Genomic DNA, 16793 nt, shown 5'->3' with positions numbered 1-16793 from the left:
TCACAGCTCTATAATTAATCTTACTTATTTCAGAAGATGAAATACAGAGAGGAGACTGTAGTTGGAAAATTTTTGTGATTTTTTTGATGCAGTTCTAAAGGAGGATATCAGGAGATCCAAAGAGAAATACACTATGTGCATTCAGAATAAACAAACCCCCAATTGTAAAATGGCATCACCAGCTACAGGAGTAGATAGAGAAGCAAGTGAGAGCAGCTTTTCTTTTCTTTTCTTTTTTCTTTTTTGGTAGCTGTTGTGAAAGGAAGTAAGAAATAAAGCTGGGCAATTGATTAATCTCCTACTAGGATGACTTAAAGAAACTTAAATCAGCAATTTAACTCAGTCACTGGAAAGCTTCTATTTAAATAATCAAATGTAATCATCTTTTCCATGTGTGGTTCAATCACTTTTAAAAGATAAGCACTCCCTTGTTGATTATCTAACCATTAAACACATTGCTTTGTAATTATATGGAGCTTTCAGCACTAGATTTGCTATCTAGAAGGGAACGCCCTCCTGTATTCAAGAACCTGCCAAAAAGGTAAATCCTTGCAAATTGCAACAAGCATGGAAATAAAGAAATTTATGTTAACTTGTCGCATTTCTCCCAAATTCAGACTTTGAATGTTGTACTCACAGAATTTGGGACTGCATCACAAAGTCTGTATCTTCAGAATTAATTGATTTTGGCCTCAGTTTGCTTTTATAAAATTGAGACATCACTTTTAGGTACATGTAGGCTTCAATCCTACACTCACTTACCTGGAAGTTTTTCACATGGGGCTTTTAAAGCCCTTTAACTCACACCTCCTCTGGAATGGAGGGGGTGCATTCACATATCAGCCAGATTTACCCCGAAATCCCTACAAGTTATCGGGGAGCAGTTCACACAAAATTTGGGTTTTTCACAGAGCGTTAGAGCGTAGCCCAATTTATATACAGTGGTCCCTCGACTTACGAACTACTCGACATAAGTATTTTTCGAGTTACAAACGGCAGTTTTAGATCCGGTTTTAGATGCGGTTTTTTCGACTTACAAATTTTTAGATGGGGTTTCCTCGACTTACGAATTTTACATGCGGTTTCCTTGACTTGCCTGCCTGTTTACTGCTTGTTTATTCTTGAAAAGAAATGTTCCTGTGCAGTTTGCAAGCCTTACTGGGGGTCTGGGTCTTTTTTCTAGGCTCCGGAACGCATTAATCCGTTCCCAATGCATTCCTATGGGAAACCGCTTTTCGACTTACGAACTTTTCGACTTACAAATGTGCATTCGGAACGGATTAATTTCGTAAGTAGAGGGACCACTGTATGGGGTTTTTAAAAATCCACTATTTGTGTTGGGTTTGGGGGACAACTTTGAGTTTGCAGTAAAGTCTCCCAGTAAACCGGCAGTAAAGCCTGCTGTGTGTAAAAATTCCTTGGAGTGAGCCCCATTGAACTCAGCAAAGGCATGCATAGCATCGTGTTGCCATTATTGTAAAAATAAAATAATCTGAAATAATATTCAACTGGAATTTCAACAGGAAGCTAGGTGATTAAGGGCACAAGAGCTTGCAAGATGGAGAAGTGTGTGAGAAAGGCAGAAAGAAGTTGGGGAAACACTACTTGGGGGCAGGAATAGTTGCACTGGAGGAAGTGTGAAAGGCTCCATTTCACACTTCTTCAAAAAAAGGTGATTCAAAAAGAGCAAGCCTTTGGTTATAGATCACTAGGAGTCTTTTAACTTATCTAAATGGCCTTTGAAGGCTATATCTATCAATAGGTTTTGCCTCCTACATATGAATGCTAGTAAACTGTGCTGTAGTGGAGTCAGTGTCGACTCCTGGCAACCACAGAGTCCTGTGGTTGTCTTTGGTAAAATACAGGAGGGGTTTACCATTGCCTCACACAGTATGAGATGATGCCTTTCAGCATCTTCCTATATTGCTGCTGCCCGATATAGGTGTTTCCCATAGTCTGGGAAACATACCAGCAGGGATTCGAACTGGCAACCTCTGGCTTGTTAGTCCAGCCATTTCCCCGCTTGCTAGGCACCCATTAACTTACAATTCATTCTTCCCCTTCAGATCCTTCACACTCTTTTCCACTAGCATACCCCATTCCCTGAACGAGGGCAAATGTAGACATAGCAGAAGTTTCTTACCTGCCTCCTGACCCAAGTTACGAGTCCAGATATTATGCAAGTCCCTAGGAGGGCAAGGGATGAGGAAAGCACACACCAGCACAAGGATCATGGACACAACCATGGTGAGCAAAAAGATGGCCGTGCGCAAGTAAGGCATCAAGGAGCCAGCTGTCTTCTGCTCTGGACTGCCCATGGTCTCGTGGGGATACTCCTCTGCCATCCCCTCTGAGGGATGATGCTTTGCCACCCCAAGTTCCGCATCTGAGTCCATGTCCTGCACTTCCCCAAGGGGACTCTTCCCATTTTTGACTCCACCATTCTTCTGCAAGTTGAGCACGAGGTCATCTTCGCTCTCATCACTGTCGGCCTGAGTGAGGGGGTCATACTCCCCAAGGTCCGGGCTCTTTTTGCCTGAGAAGAAAGAGGAGGGGAGATGGTCAATCATGGCTGATGGGGAGGGGGGCATTAAGGACTCTTTGGCATTCTCAGATCTCCAAAACATTGTCTGCACATAAGGGAAGTCATTGTTCAAGTGATGGACATGTTCATCGGATGGAAACGATGATGCAAGATCAAAGGAAAGGCCGCTTTGTGTTTCCAAGATTCCGCACAGAAGGAGGAATAGGCAGAGTTCAACAGTTTATTTCCCCAAGGAAAATGATATGACAGGTTTTACCTAAGTCCCTCTAATGCTTTCGAGTTCTATAATGAGAAACATTTCTGCAGAGCTACTGTGCTGCTGCTTCGTGCTTAAATCTATGCATGCCAGAGTCCTATCCTTTTGCCCATCTTTTTTACTCAAGAACAAAACTAACCCATACTTGCTTCCAGAGCACAATCAATCACAACGAAATATGTCCCCACCTTCCTATGTATTTATCTATCCCACTATTTCCTACATTTCACGTAGACCAGCTCTTCAGTTCAGTTAGGGTTCTCACTACATCTTGACAACTCCCATTATCCCCAGCCAGAATAGCCAAAGGCAAGTGAAAGCGTGATAGCCCCTGTTCATAGCCCTTTGCAGACATTATGCCTACTGTATGCAGTGGATCCATGTTGGGAGAAAACGGAAGTGTGCTTCTAGCCATGGTATCATGCCAACCACTCCCTAGCCACACCTCTCAGGTGTCCCCAAGTTCAGCTCTTATCTGCAGTGGGAAGCACTGATGATAGAGAGAGTTTTTCCCCATGATTTAGAATCCCAGCATTCTAAATCACACATAGAAAGTAATTCTTTCCATGTTCAGTGCTTGGCTCTTCAAAGCACCGAATGTGAGGATACTCGAGGAGGGCACAGCTAAAGTGGCTGGTGGTGTTGTTAGCTGTAGCACTCCTGTTTCTCCCCACCATGGGGACACTGTAGATGGCAGGGTTAATGCCTACACAGGGCTAATGTTTCCACCAGCTCTTCCAACAGTGGGCGCATTAGCAGGGGCGTAACTAGGGTAGGGCAGGCAGGTCACGTGCCCCGGGCGCCACTTGAAGGGGGGCGCCATTTTCGAAAATTAATTTTTTTTTTAAAAAAAGGCTGCTGAAAACAAAATGGCCACCGTGCATGCTCAAATGGCCTCTGTGAGGCCCCAGGCGATGCTAGGACACGCAGAGGCCATTTGAGCATGCATGGTGGCCATTTTGTTTTCAGCGGCCATTAAAAAAAACAATTTAAAAATGGTCACCACACATGCTCAAATGGTCCCTGTGTGGCCCTAGAGGCCAGCAGGGGGATGGGGAACCTTTGCAGACCCCCCCCCCCACGCCTTTATTATTATTATTTTTATTATTATTATTATTTCGATTTCTATACCGCCCTTCCAAAAATAGCTCAGGGCGGTTTACAAAGAGAAACAAAAAATAAATAAGATGGCTCCCTGTCCCCAAAGGGCTCACTTTAAGAAGCCCCCCGAATGGGCTACATGTTAAAAAAAATTTAATATAAGTCACTGTACACATATTTAGTTTGGCACTATGTACAGAGAATCAGGGCTTGTGAATACTGAGCTGAAACATATGAGCTAGGATTGTATCTAGGAGCGAGGATTTGCTCTTGCTTTGCTTCTTGTGATAAATGAGTTAAATGTGATGTCTTAATAATATGGCTATTAATGGTGAGTTTGTCTTTGAATCAGTGTGAAATCCTTAGTAATTAAGGCCCACTGGGAGTTTCTTGCTCTCTTTCTCTCATTTTAACTGTCTTTCTGAAAGACTAGAATATATTCCAAGCAGTGACACAGTTTACTCTGCATTTCCTTTAATTATTTTCAGAGTATCTAGGAAAAGTCAAATTCTCCATTTATTTTTAAAACTTATGTAATAGTGATGCAACAATGCATAGTAGAGAATTAGACAGACACTTCTGTTTAGTTTTCCAAGTATACCTCCACATAAGTTTTTGGGTATTTCATGAGCCCCAGCATACTGAAATTTGTAGTTTTCCGGCATTTTTTGGTCTGCCTACGTCCACTGCTAAATAGTTTTTGAAATATTAAAAAATTAACAAGCTTGACTTGTATTTTTGAGCTGTTATTATGGTAAAGTTATCTCAAAGATGGGTGTCAGATGTTTGGTCAGGGGGCGCATTTCCCCTAGATACGCCTCTGCGCATTAGCGCTGTTCTAAAGATCTGTTAGTTCAATGGGTTTTAAGAATCACAATGCACTCCTAAGATCAAGTAGTTGCTTCAGATCAGCAGTTCAGAGCCAATGCTTGGTTTGTGACCATATTATTCAATAGTGGATTAAAAAGCAAAGCAAAACAAAACACCTTTATGAATTATCAGTTCTGGGGGGAAATATCCCCGGTGTACCCTACCAACCATATATTCCTTCTAAACTGCAAGATGATTGAGCGAGTGGATGCTTCTCAGATCCAGGCAGTTTTGGATGACACAGATTATTTAGATCCTTTCCAAACTGGCTTTTGGGTGGGCTATGGGGTTGAGTCTGCCTTGGTCGGCCTGATGGATGATCCCCAACTGGTGATCAACAGAGGGAGTGTGACTCTGCTGATCCTTTTGGATCTCTCGGCAGCTTTCGATACCATTGACCATGGTATCCTCCTGGATCGCTTGAAAGAGGTAGGATTGGGTGGCAGTTTTACAGAGGTTCCGTTCCTGCCTCTCCGGCAGATTCCAGATGGTGTCATTTGGAGACTGTTGTTCTGAAAAGCAAGAGCTAAAGTGTGGGGTTCCACAAGGCGCCATACTGTCTCCAATGCTTTTTAACATCTACATGAAGCTGCTGGGAGAGATCGTCAGGAAGTTTGGTATGGGATGCTATCAATATGCTGATGACACTCAGATCTATTTCTCCTTTTCAACTTCATCAGGAAATGGCATGACTCCTCAAGTGCTTGCCTGGAGGAGATATTGGGCTGGATGAGGGATAGCACGCTGAAGTTGAATCCAAACAAGACAGAGGTACTGTCTGTAGTGGGTCGGGATCCGAGAGATGGTTAGATCTGCCTATTCTGGATGGGGTAAGACTCCCCCTAAAAGATCAGGTTCTTTTAGGGGGATCCCAATCTTTCCCTGGCTTCTCAGGTTGAGGCAGTGGCCAGGAGTGTTTTTTTATCAGCTTTGGCTGATATGCCAAATACATCCATTTCTGGAGACAAATGACCTTAAAATGGTGGTACATATGCTGGTAACCTCTAGGCTTGACTACTGTAATGCACTCTACATGGGGCTGCCTTTGTACGTAGTTCGGAAACTACAACTGGTACAGAATGTGGCAGCAGGATCGGTCTCCGGGTTTACCCGAACGGACCATATAACACTGATTGTAAAAGAACTGCACTGGCTGCTGCTATGTTTCCGAATGAAATACAAAGTGCTGGTTATCCTCTATAATAAAACGCTTGGTGTCCGTCCGTGGACGGACACCAAGCGTGTGTCCGTGCCTCCCTGGACTGTTCTGAGCATGCGCGGAGCGCATGCTCAGAACAGTCCAAGAGAGACACGACCGCCAGCATCCGGCGGCCATGTTGGGCGGCCAAAAACGGCCGCCCCGAAGAAGCCGGGAATGTGGGGAAGGGGGAGACTGGCCGAGGCGGCAGCAAAGCCGCCACCTCGGCCAAAGGACACGGTGCGGCCAAGGCGGCGGCGGCGGAGCCGTGGCCGCAGCCTCGCCGCACCGCCGAAGCCGGGCGGGGGGAGGAGGCGGCGGGGGAAGCTGGCCGAGGTGGCGGCGGAGCCGCCGCCGAGGCCTGGCACCGCCGCCGCAGCCAGGCGGCTGCGAGTCCTTGGGGCCCTTGCCCGGCCGGGCAGACCAGCCAGGAATGTGAGGCGGGGGCGGACCGGACCGGCAGCGGCGCCCCCAGAGTCCGCCCGGCCGCCGCCACCGCCTGCTCTCCCGCCCTCCCAGCTGCCCAAATACTCCTTGCATGGATGCTATCAGCCTGTGGCACTGATGAGGTGTTATGGAAGACCAGGATGCTTCATTAGCGGCCTTCAGCTCTTCTGCATTGTTTGGTCTCATGTCTCTCATCCTTCTCTTGGCAATGCCCCATAGATTCTCTATGGGGTCAGGTCAGGCAAGTTTGCTGGCCAATCAAGCACAGTACATTGTATACTTTTCAGAGGTCCGATATTGTTCTATTCTACAATCCTTGTCTTCTTGGTTCCATGTAATATGCTAATTTTCTGGGATTGTGGATTTGGGGTTTTCATGAGCTGTACGCCATGATCATCACAATTATAACAAATTAAGGCTTGACATCTCGCTTTGCATGTAATGCGTCTGTCTCTTATATCAGTTTCACCTTTTAATTTGCATTACTGAAATTAATGGACTTTTGCACGATATTCTAATTTTCCGAGTTTCATCTGTATACATACAGCAGAAAGAGGTGGCAGAGTTCTAAGTAGGATAATGGGCTAAACAGCTTCATGGGATAATGTTTTCTACTTGTAGGGTCTTATAAGGGCAGTACTTGTTACTACACTTCTCAGATCCATGTTCTATATATGTATGCATCCTCGGTTGCACATCTGCTGAGTCACAGAGTAATTCTGGGTTAATTCTGAGTAATTCTGCAAGGAGTAATTCTGGGTTCACTCTATCAGGCAGTATCTGCAGTAGAGAAAAGTGTTTCCCTGAGCATCTGAGTAGTTCCCCAAGATTCAAAGCATACGTTTCCCGCTTTGAATCTTGGGGAACTACTCAAATGCTCAAGGAAACCCTTTTCCCTACCACAGATACTAGTCAGGGAAGCAGGCACCTGCCCGATAGAGCAAACCCAGAATTACTCTTTGCAAGTGTGAATAACTCCAGGTCTGGTCTAGAAAATGAATCATCACCTAGACAAAAGGTAAAACCCTTTTGTCTTGGTGATGCTTCACTTTCTAGACTTGATCTGGAGTTATTCACACTTGAAAATTTATGCTAAATTCAATTAAGTGGGTAGGATTTTTTCTGATGGCATTGGGGTGTGGTTGTCTGGTCTGCAGGGATGTTTTGTTCCAGGATCCTGTTTACTCCAAATGGGGATTTAGTCTTCAGGAGTGCTGGGTGGGGTCTCCACCTGTCCCAGTTCTCTGCACAACAGACGGCCTACTTTTCTGGCCTAAGATGGAGGTTGATCCTCCTGGCCCCAGTTTGGAAGATGTGCTATCTGTTACCTGTAGGACGAAGTGGAATGGCTTGTTCTACTACTTTTATATTCCATTGCCTCATTCTGTTGCATGTATAGGCCCTGCTCAAATCTCACCTCAATGTAATAAATGAGTTCTCAGTTTCCCTTCCCTCCCTTGGATAACCAAAGTGGAATAACCCCATGCTGCAAGAGGTTCCCCTTCTCCTTCCAACCTATTCCATCTCCCCTGGGGGCTGTGCTATGGGAAAATACCTGGGTAGTTTGTGCAAAGGGGGAAAAAGATAACAAATACAGGAAGAACACACATTGCAGGATTGTGTAGACAAACCTTAAGAAGAAGGCTAACAATGAGGAAAAGCTGTGTTAGATACAATGGAGAACACTGTTCTTTCAACCAAATAAAAAGCAGCACATGACAATTTCACGAATTAGCAAGGTTTTATGTTGGATGGCTACACAGTGGCAGGGGTGGGGGGTGGGGTGATGTTACCATTTATACAAGCCAATAGAAGAGAGCCACATTTCCTTTCTGCTGGATTTTGCTTTGCCAGGAACTTGAAGAACTCTGCCAGGCCAAACATTAAGAAGGAGAGGCAGTACTTGGAGTCAGCAGAGATAAAGCCCAATTCTAGTATAAGCTGACATGGCTCTCTCCTACTGGCTCAGTTTCATCACATGTATTGCTAACTTCTTCCCTTCTTTTCTGACAAACAAATTTCACTGAGGCTTGAATTTCCCCCCCCATATTCTTAACCAACATCAAGTTTAGGATACCAAAGCTGCATGGAGCTTTACATTATATTGTACGTGCATACAGATGCATTTGGGTGAATGACTATAGATGTGTTCATTTTAAAAATGAACCTGGATTCAGGCTCCCTCAAATGCATAGTACCGATGGAAAGTGTACATATGTGCCAAGCACTGTAGATAAAAAAGTGTGATGTTTGTGAAATACATAGACAAGGCTCAGCAGAACTTTCTTACTTTTTCATACAAATACATACATGTGAATTTGAGGTATGTATAAATTGTTTCAGAAAACCAATGTTTGGATAACAGATATTAAGAAGTGTTTTGGAAATGTGGCAAGAATGTCTTATTTGCCATTTACGTAAAGAAAGCACAAACAGACAATTCAATTAACAAAATAATTATCTGTAGGTCTGCAGTGTTTCTTTTTAAACACCTATTCAATGAAGGTAAACAGGTCAAGTGGTATGGCTGAAGCACTAGAAAATACGGGGCAACATCCACCAAGGTGCAAAATGTAATTATATTATATCATCATCATCATCATCATCATCATCATCATCTCGACTTCTAGCCCTTCCAAAAATGGCTCAAGGTGGTTTACACAGATAAATAAATAAATAATAAAGAAATAAGAAAGATGGCTCCCTGTCCCCAAAGGGCTCACAATCTAAAAAGAAACATAAGACAGACACCAGCAACAGTCACTGGAGTTACTGTGCTGGGGGTGGATATGGCCAGTTATTCTCCCCCTGCTCAATAAAGAGAATCACCAGTTAAAAGGTGCCTCTTTGCCAAGTTAGCAGGGGTGTTTGCCAAGTTAGCAGGGGTAATATGTTTTGTACACAGCATAATAAGCTATCTGGGTCAACCATGTGAAGCTTAAAACAACATGCCTTTAATTACAAGGAAAGCTGCCCAAGTGTAGAAGAAAGAGAAAACCTTATACTTGGATCAGCCACCACATCCCACCCAACGGAGCCACCAGTATTAGGCTTGAGGTTTGTGTCCTTCATCCCTTATCGATCAGTTTCTAAGGTGACATATCTTCTCCCAGTTGTGAAATGTCATGTCAACATTTGCAAAATGTGGGGACAGTGATACTTTCGCCCCAATTGAAGGTTTAAGGCAGCCCTGAGAAAAATAGACACCTCTCTCTCTCACACACAGACCCCATTACCTAATTCCTTCCATTTTTATCTCTTTCCCATTTCTCCCTTGGCAGCACAACAATATTGTTTTCCTCCTCCAGTCTCTTTCTTTCCCCCATCTTTTTCCTCGGGTCCAAGTCCAAGCCTTCCTCCTCTCCCTCCATCCAAGAGAGAGCCCCTCGCCCTTTCCTCTCCTCTCCCAGCATGATCGCCATGACAACCCCGTCATCTTCCCTCCCTCCCCTCCCCTCCCTCTCAGTCGCACCACACACCATTCGCCTCCCAAGTATCACCACCAATCACACCTCCCGCCCGGTCCTAAGGTGCATTGACCCCCTCGCCGCCATGTCTCTCTGTGCATGGCCAGAGATGAGGAGCACCTGCTGGGGCACGGACGCGCGCGGGGGGGGGGAAGGGAGGGGGGAGTCGATGCGTCTCTCCCTTGGCTGCTCTCCCCATCAGGAACCCGGATGCTCTCCCCATCAGGAACCGCCGGCGCCGAGCCGCAGAGCTCCAGCTGCGGGGCTCTGGGCCATCTTCCCCCGCCTCGCTCTTGCTACCTCCCCGCGCTTCACACCCGCGTTCGACGCACTACGAGCCAAGAGACCCCTACCTGGCAGCTTCAGCGCCCGTGACAGCACCGTAGCCATGCTGGAAGGGGAAAGTGCGCAGGCGCTCGGCTCACTTGCTTCCTGGGAAGTGTAGTTCTGCAGACTTAGGGCGCCGATGAGGAGCTCGCCAGGCACAGAAAGGGGGAGAGGGAGCCAGCAGGGAAGGGGCGGAGACGGCACTCTCCGTGTTGGACAGGGACTCTTGGGCTGCAGTTAGAAGCGGCGGATTCCCCGGCAGAGTCAGCCCCAGATACTTTGCTATCCGCGGTGGTGGTGCGTGTATCGCATGCACCTACATGGACGACTCAGGACCCCCTGCAATTCCACAGAAGGGACAGCGGAGTGCAGATTGCGCGGCGCTGCGAATGCGAAAGAGCGTGGATGGCAGAAGACGCATCTCTCAGACTGCCCTCTGAGAGGAGTTTAATGGCCTTCCTAAGAATGCATATTGCTTACTGTAGGCAAACTATTCTCTCTCACAGGGACACTCTGTAGAGGTGCCATTTAGGATGATTACACTGGTGGATCGTGACACACACACATGCACTCAGTAATTCTTAAAGCCTTCTCAGCAGAGGTGCATTGAAGTAATTTTGGAGCCTGGACCTAAAGGCCTCCCACACTCTGTCACCACCCCACACAGATAAGCTGTGATGCACTTACAAACAAACAAACACCAGAACATGCTCAGGGAAAGCTGAAAATTCTCTTTATTTCTGTTTTTAGAAAATATTCTGAATAAGGGCTTCCCACTGACTTGCAGAGAGATACCACATTTTGCATGGACAATCCTGCCACTTAAATTAGTGGGCTGCTCAGCATATGATTGGAGGCCTCCCAGGCCAGCATTTGGAGGCCCCCCAAGCCTGCAGGGGGCTGAACCTCTGCCCAGAAGTCCAGTCTAAAGAGTGCCAGTGCTTCTCAGAATTTCATTGAAAGTATTCAGCTTGCAGAATTCCCTTCCTTGTCCAGGAAACAGCCCCAGAATGAGACAAGGGAGCAGGTGGTGGGGACGAGTCCTCCCTTACTTCCCAAATTTGGGGGTTGCAGGGTGGAATCAGATCGAAGCCAGCTGACACAAAAGTCAGCCAAAAGGGGTAGCACCAGGGGTGTAACTAAAACTGAGCAGATGGCCCTCACTCCGATGGGGCTCCCAGTTCCACCCCTCCTTATTTCCTTCATTATCTCCTCATGTGCCCCCTCTCCCTTAGCTACGCCCCTAGGTAGCGCACAGAGGAGATCTTGGGAAGATGTCCTCTCCGTCTGTCCAAACCTTACAGTCGACAAAGGTGGGGAGGGGGAATTCTGTCCCATACTTTTTTCTTTTTTGGCAGGCTCTCCTTGCACAGAAGCCACCACCACTCCAGCCCCAAGAACTTTTGCTCTGCCGACTTTTCTAAGGAAACTGTCTGCAATCGGGATGCTCTCTTAGAGGCATTTCCTTTCATCTCAGCTCAGTATGTTTTGTTATGACTTGTGCCCATTGCTTCTTCCCTTCCCCCGTCATTGTCCCTAGTAAGCAGCTATTTGCCTTTTCTTGGCACCAGCAGCAACATTCTGATGCTGCAAATATTATCACCTTCCATATTTGTTGTGTAAACTTTAATATACTTCAAGACTGGACACCATTTGTAGCCAACAGGAAAGAAAGCCTTTGATCTCTAGCTAGATACTGCTGTGGGCTGCAGAACAAAAGCCATCATGACCTGAAACAGGCTGTCTGAACATGAGGAAAGCCACAACCCTGGATAAGAACTTGCTTTTCAAAGTGAGTGGCTGCAGCTGCCAACAAAAGGTTGGAAACCATGTGATCTGGTGGTGTGTTCTTTTGTATAAGAGCTGCATTCAAACCAGAGGTGAATCTAATTCTGAAAAGGGGCCTATGTGCAATAATTGAACATGGTTCCCATCACATAATTTCCCCATGGAGGTAAATGGAAAACTCAAAAGATTAATAATTTTGAGAATAATCAGCACTTTCTCCAATCTAGAACTCCCAGGATAGAACTGGTATAAAACATGTATATGTTTGTAGTATAGATAGGTGCCCACCAGGTACATCTTTCTTTCCCCATACTGAAAGATGACATTTTTCCCACCTCTGCAGGTGGCAATTATTGCATCACCTGTGGTTTCTCTATTATGATGTGCTTATTGTCTCTTTGATGATGGCTAATCTCCATCACTAAGCTTTAGCCATCAAGATGTGGAGGATGTAGAAGAAGACACAGAATCTCACAGAGGCAACTTGGTTCTCCTCCTCCTATCCCAAGAATAGATGGGATAATCATGCAATGCAGTTTTGCTCCTTTAACTATACAAATGATATCACATTGGCTGGAGAAGAATCTTCACCTTAGGCACTACCACGCCACCCCACCCATTTAGCCCTGGGACCTGAAATTCAAGTAGACGTGAGATCAGAACTTTTTGCATTGAAGTCAATGGGAGGCAAAAAGGCGGGAAATTCAAATACACGTCAGAACTCAAAATGGAGGAAGAAGCAGCAGCACTTTATCGGCCGCAAAATGGAGGGCCGAAACTACAAATTATTCGGACCCAAAACGGGGGTGATTTGTTTTGGCTCCAAAACATTTCGGGAGGGCAAGAGGGTGATTCGTTTCGGCAATGAGTCACCCGGAATGAGCAGTTTTGGGTACAGATCATTCTATACCCGAAATGTTTCACACATCTCTACTAAACAGTTTTCAAAGGCAGCTCCGCATAGAGCATGTTACAGTGCTCTGACCTCGTTTTATGGCACATGAATGTGCTATTCTCACAGTGGCGGAGCGGGACCACCAGTGGCCTGTGTGCCACTGCTGCCGCAGCCCTGCTAACCCCACCCCCGCGTCTGACGTCAGACGCAGGGGCATGGTCTGGCCAAATGGAGCCTTGAGGCTCCGTTAGGCCCAGAGAGAGAATTTAACTAACTGCCGAAGGGGCCGCGTGCCCCCTTCGGCAGTTAAATGAAGGCTGGCACTGCCTTCTCAGTGCAGCCCAGGAGCGGCTCTTCCCTGCAGGGAAGAGCCGCTCCTCGGCTGTGCTGCGAAGGCAGCACCAGCCTTTTAACGCCTGAAGGGGCTGCAGAGCGCCAGCCTTTGTTTAGCTCCCAAAGGAGCTGCGTGGCCCTCGCTCGGCAGCTAAACTAGCCTCCCCGCGTCTGACGTCAGATGCGGGGGGGTGTCGGGGCCGCTCTTGCGGCCCCTGATTGGTCAGCAGCCTGGGTTTTTTGAACCCATTGGCCCAATGGTGGCTCTGCTCCTGTATTGTCACTCATTTGTTACATGGATCCTGGTATTGAACCCCCTGCTAGTGCCTCTGTGGTAGGAAATATTTCCCCAGCATTCCAGTTGTAATATTTTTTTGCAGGAAACCAAAATGCTTTACTTTTGCTTTTTCCTTCAACCAGCATGTCCATTGCTATTGCAAATGCCCTGTGGAATATTGTTGCATGAGTGAGTATCACGAGAACCTTTTGGATAATGCTGATGACATCTATGGTGAGGAATGATACAGCTCTTCTCCACTCCCCATCATTCCTGTGTCATTTTATGACTCAAAGTGTGGGAGAACTCAGGAAGCCTAAGGAAAGCCAGCTAAATTAACTTCATCCTTCCCCACTTTACAGCAATGCTTTGCCATTTAATAAACATTTCCCATCTCCCAGTAGTGAACGGTGGGGGCAGCAAGAGGCACCCTAAAGCATGAGTTAGATTGAAGGTGCTTACCTCAGTTCCGACAGCACCTGCGGACTGCTCCTGCGCTGCCCAGCACTCCCTGCAGTGGGGGATCGGCTCTTCCATGCACCTGGCTTCCAAGGAGACGATCCCCTGCCAGCAGCCGGAGCATTTCCAGACGGGGTTTTTAGCTCACTTCTCTGGAATGAAGGGTGTGTGTTCACATTTCGGCCAGATTTACCCCAAAGTCCCTGTGAGCTATCGGGGAACACTCCAGACACAGTTCGGGTGTTTCATTGTGTGTTAGAGCATAGCCAGGTTTCTGTCAGGGGTCTAAACATCCACTTTTTAGGTTGTTGTTGTTGTTGTTGTTAGAAAATCCAAACTTGCATAATAGCCTCACAGTAAACCCGTGGTAAAGCCTGCTCTCTGGAAATGCTTCAGGTGAGTGGTAGAGCCGATCCCAGCCGCAAGGAGTGCTGGGCGGCGCACTAAAACTTGGGGCAGCTTGCAGGTGCTATCAGAACAGAGATAACTGCTAACTGGGCAAAGAGGCACCTTTTACCATGGTGATTCTCTTTATTTAGCAGGGAGAGTAACTGGCCCTATCCACCCCCACCACAGTACTTCCAGTGACTGTTGCTGGTGTGTGTCTTATGTTTCTTTTTAGAATTTGAGTCCTTTGGGGACAGGGAGCCATCTTATTTGTTGGTTGTTTCTCTTTGTAAACCGCCCTGAGCCATTTTTGGAAGGGCAGTATAGAAATCGAATGAAGAAGAAGAAGAAGAAGAAGAAGAAGAAGAAGAAGAAGAAGAAGAAGAAGAAGAAGAAGAAGAAGAAGAAGAAGCCACTTCTAATTTATGCTAAAGGTGCCTCTCACTGCCCCCCCCCACGGCCCACACCAGCCACTATTACTACAGAGAGGAGAGCTGGTCTTGTGGTAGCAAGAATGACTTGTCCCCATAGCTAAGCAGGGTCTGCCCTGGTTGCATCTGAATGGGAGACTTGCTGTGTGAGCACTGCAAGATATTCCCCTCAGGGGATGAAGCCGCTCTGGGAAAAGCAGAAGGTTTCAAGTTCCCTCCCTGGCTTCTCCAAGATAGGGCTGAGAAAGATTCCTGCCTGCAACCTTGGAGAAGTCACTGCCAGTCTGGGAAGACAATACTGAGCTAGATAGACCAATGGTCTGACTCAGTACAGGTATATGGCAGTTTCCTATGTTTCCTATGCCATCTCCTCTAAGAACATTTAGGGCACAATCCAGCCAGTCTATCCCTTGCCCAAGACCCACTGAAATAAATGGGAGCTATGCAAAAGTATAATACAGTTCCCATTCCTTCCCAAAACAGGGTTTGTGAAGAAGCATCTGCCACTGATCGTGCCTTTCCTTCTTTCAAAATAACCACTTCTTTATCTGCTATGGGAATGTACAACTCCTCCCTCTTTTAAATGACAGGAGGGTTATCCTGATTAGTTACAGATATCCCCAGAGCATCACTGTGGGGAGAAGATAATGCACCATGGAGCTACTACTGATACACAGTTCAGTTTAATGCAGTCAAAGATCAGCAGAATATATATACACACTACAATCCTACATGCAAAATTACAGAACCATCACACATAATCATTAACATAATCAGTAATCCTTAAGGAAACAGCACTGATATAATATAGCACTGAGACTAGAGCCTTTAAAACAACAACAACAACAACAACAACAACAACAACAACAACTGGAAGGGCCTTAAAAATCAAACTAGAAATAATGTTAAATGCATTCTCACATTTTTGTGTCTCAGGTTTTTGTTTTGTAATAGCAGCTCTAGAGGGGCCCAATCTGGACTGGGGTTGCAGGGGTTGGGGGCAACTCTCCCTAAATTATTTAACAATTTAAAAATTGCATACACACACCAAAATGCTATTTGAGTCCATGGAATTTGATAAGGCTTGCATATAAGATATAGTATAAAATTAATTCAAACTTGTTATTTAGCATACAAAAGCACACTGGAGTCTACTAGGTATATTAAGGTATGCAAAAGATGGATCAATGTTTACTGTGGTTTTCCCCTCTTATCCTCTCTTTTCATTTTTATGTTTACACAGATTATTTGGATTTACATAATTTTTGATCTGTCACTTTAATGGAACATTAAATTATTAATATTCCTAGTCTGAATTCATTCCACTATGTATTCAAAGGCAGGAGTTCATTTGAGCCTTGGAACCTTAAAAAAAAAATCTTTAAATGCCAGGACTCATTCTGGGACATATGAAACAAAATACCTTTAAACATGTGCAGAGTATCTTTCCCTTTTCCTGAATAATCACATAACTAGCCTTCATATTTCTGGGACAGTCTCCAGCCAGATAAGAAAACATGTCTTTCTTCAAGGAGTCTTGAGCCTCAGCATGTATCAGTTTAGAAGTGAAGTTTTGAGCAAACTATAAAAGGCAGTTTGTATTTGCAAAAAAGGAAGCTGAAATTCCATGTACTTACTTAAAAGCAAGCTCCATTGAACCCAAGGGGACTTACTTCTGAGTAAACATGCCAAGTATCAGGTTGCACCTGATTTTAAAAGATCACCCATTAACTTTTCTGTGAAGAAGAAATAGATTTGTGGTTCAGTTCAGTGGTGGAACCCAAGTCAAAAATGTGTATGTATGTATGTATATGTGTATGTGTGTGTGTAGATAGATAGATAGATAGATAGATAGATAGATAGATAGATAGATGGCGTACCTGTCGCTAATCCCATGCATGGCAGCTCTCACTGAATTTGCAAGACAGATGCTGGCAGAGGGAGAGGAAAGCGGTGGCAGCGGACAGACTTGCGGGCAAGGCAGGAAACAAAATGGTGGCGGGGGAGAAAAT

The 16793-nt window shown here is 45.7% G+C and overlaps 1 protein-coding gene across 1 annotated transcript in view; it reads right to left on the bottom strand.

Moving 5' to 3' along the window:
- The window catches only part of FAM234B (family with sequence similarity 234 member B), a 38604-nt gene extending 28135 nt beyond the window's left edge, over window positions 1-10469 (bottom strand). The window contains exons 1-2 of the mRNA XM_053256991.1: window positions 10238-10469; window positions 2144-2536 (exon numbers count right to left, since the gene is read on the bottom strand). Coding sequence (XP_053112966.1) covers window positions 2144-2536; window positions 10238-10274 — 430 coding nt within the window. The 5' untranslated portion in view covers window positions 10275-10469. The remainder of the gene's footprint in view (window positions 1-2143; window positions 2537-10237) is intronic.
- Between the last annotated feature and the right edge of the window lie 6324 nt (window positions 10470-16793).

Source organism: Hemicordylus capensis, chromosome 5 (genome assembly GCF_027244095.1).
Source record: "Hemicordylus capensis ecotype Gifberg chromosome 5, rHemCap1.1.pri, whole genome shotgun sequence".
NCBI lineage: Eukaryota > Metazoa > Chordata > Lepidosauria > Squamata > Cordylidae > Hemicordylus > Hemicordylus capensis.
Note: the sequence above shows the minus strand (reverse complement) of the source record. Positions and strands in the feature narration are given on the sequence as shown.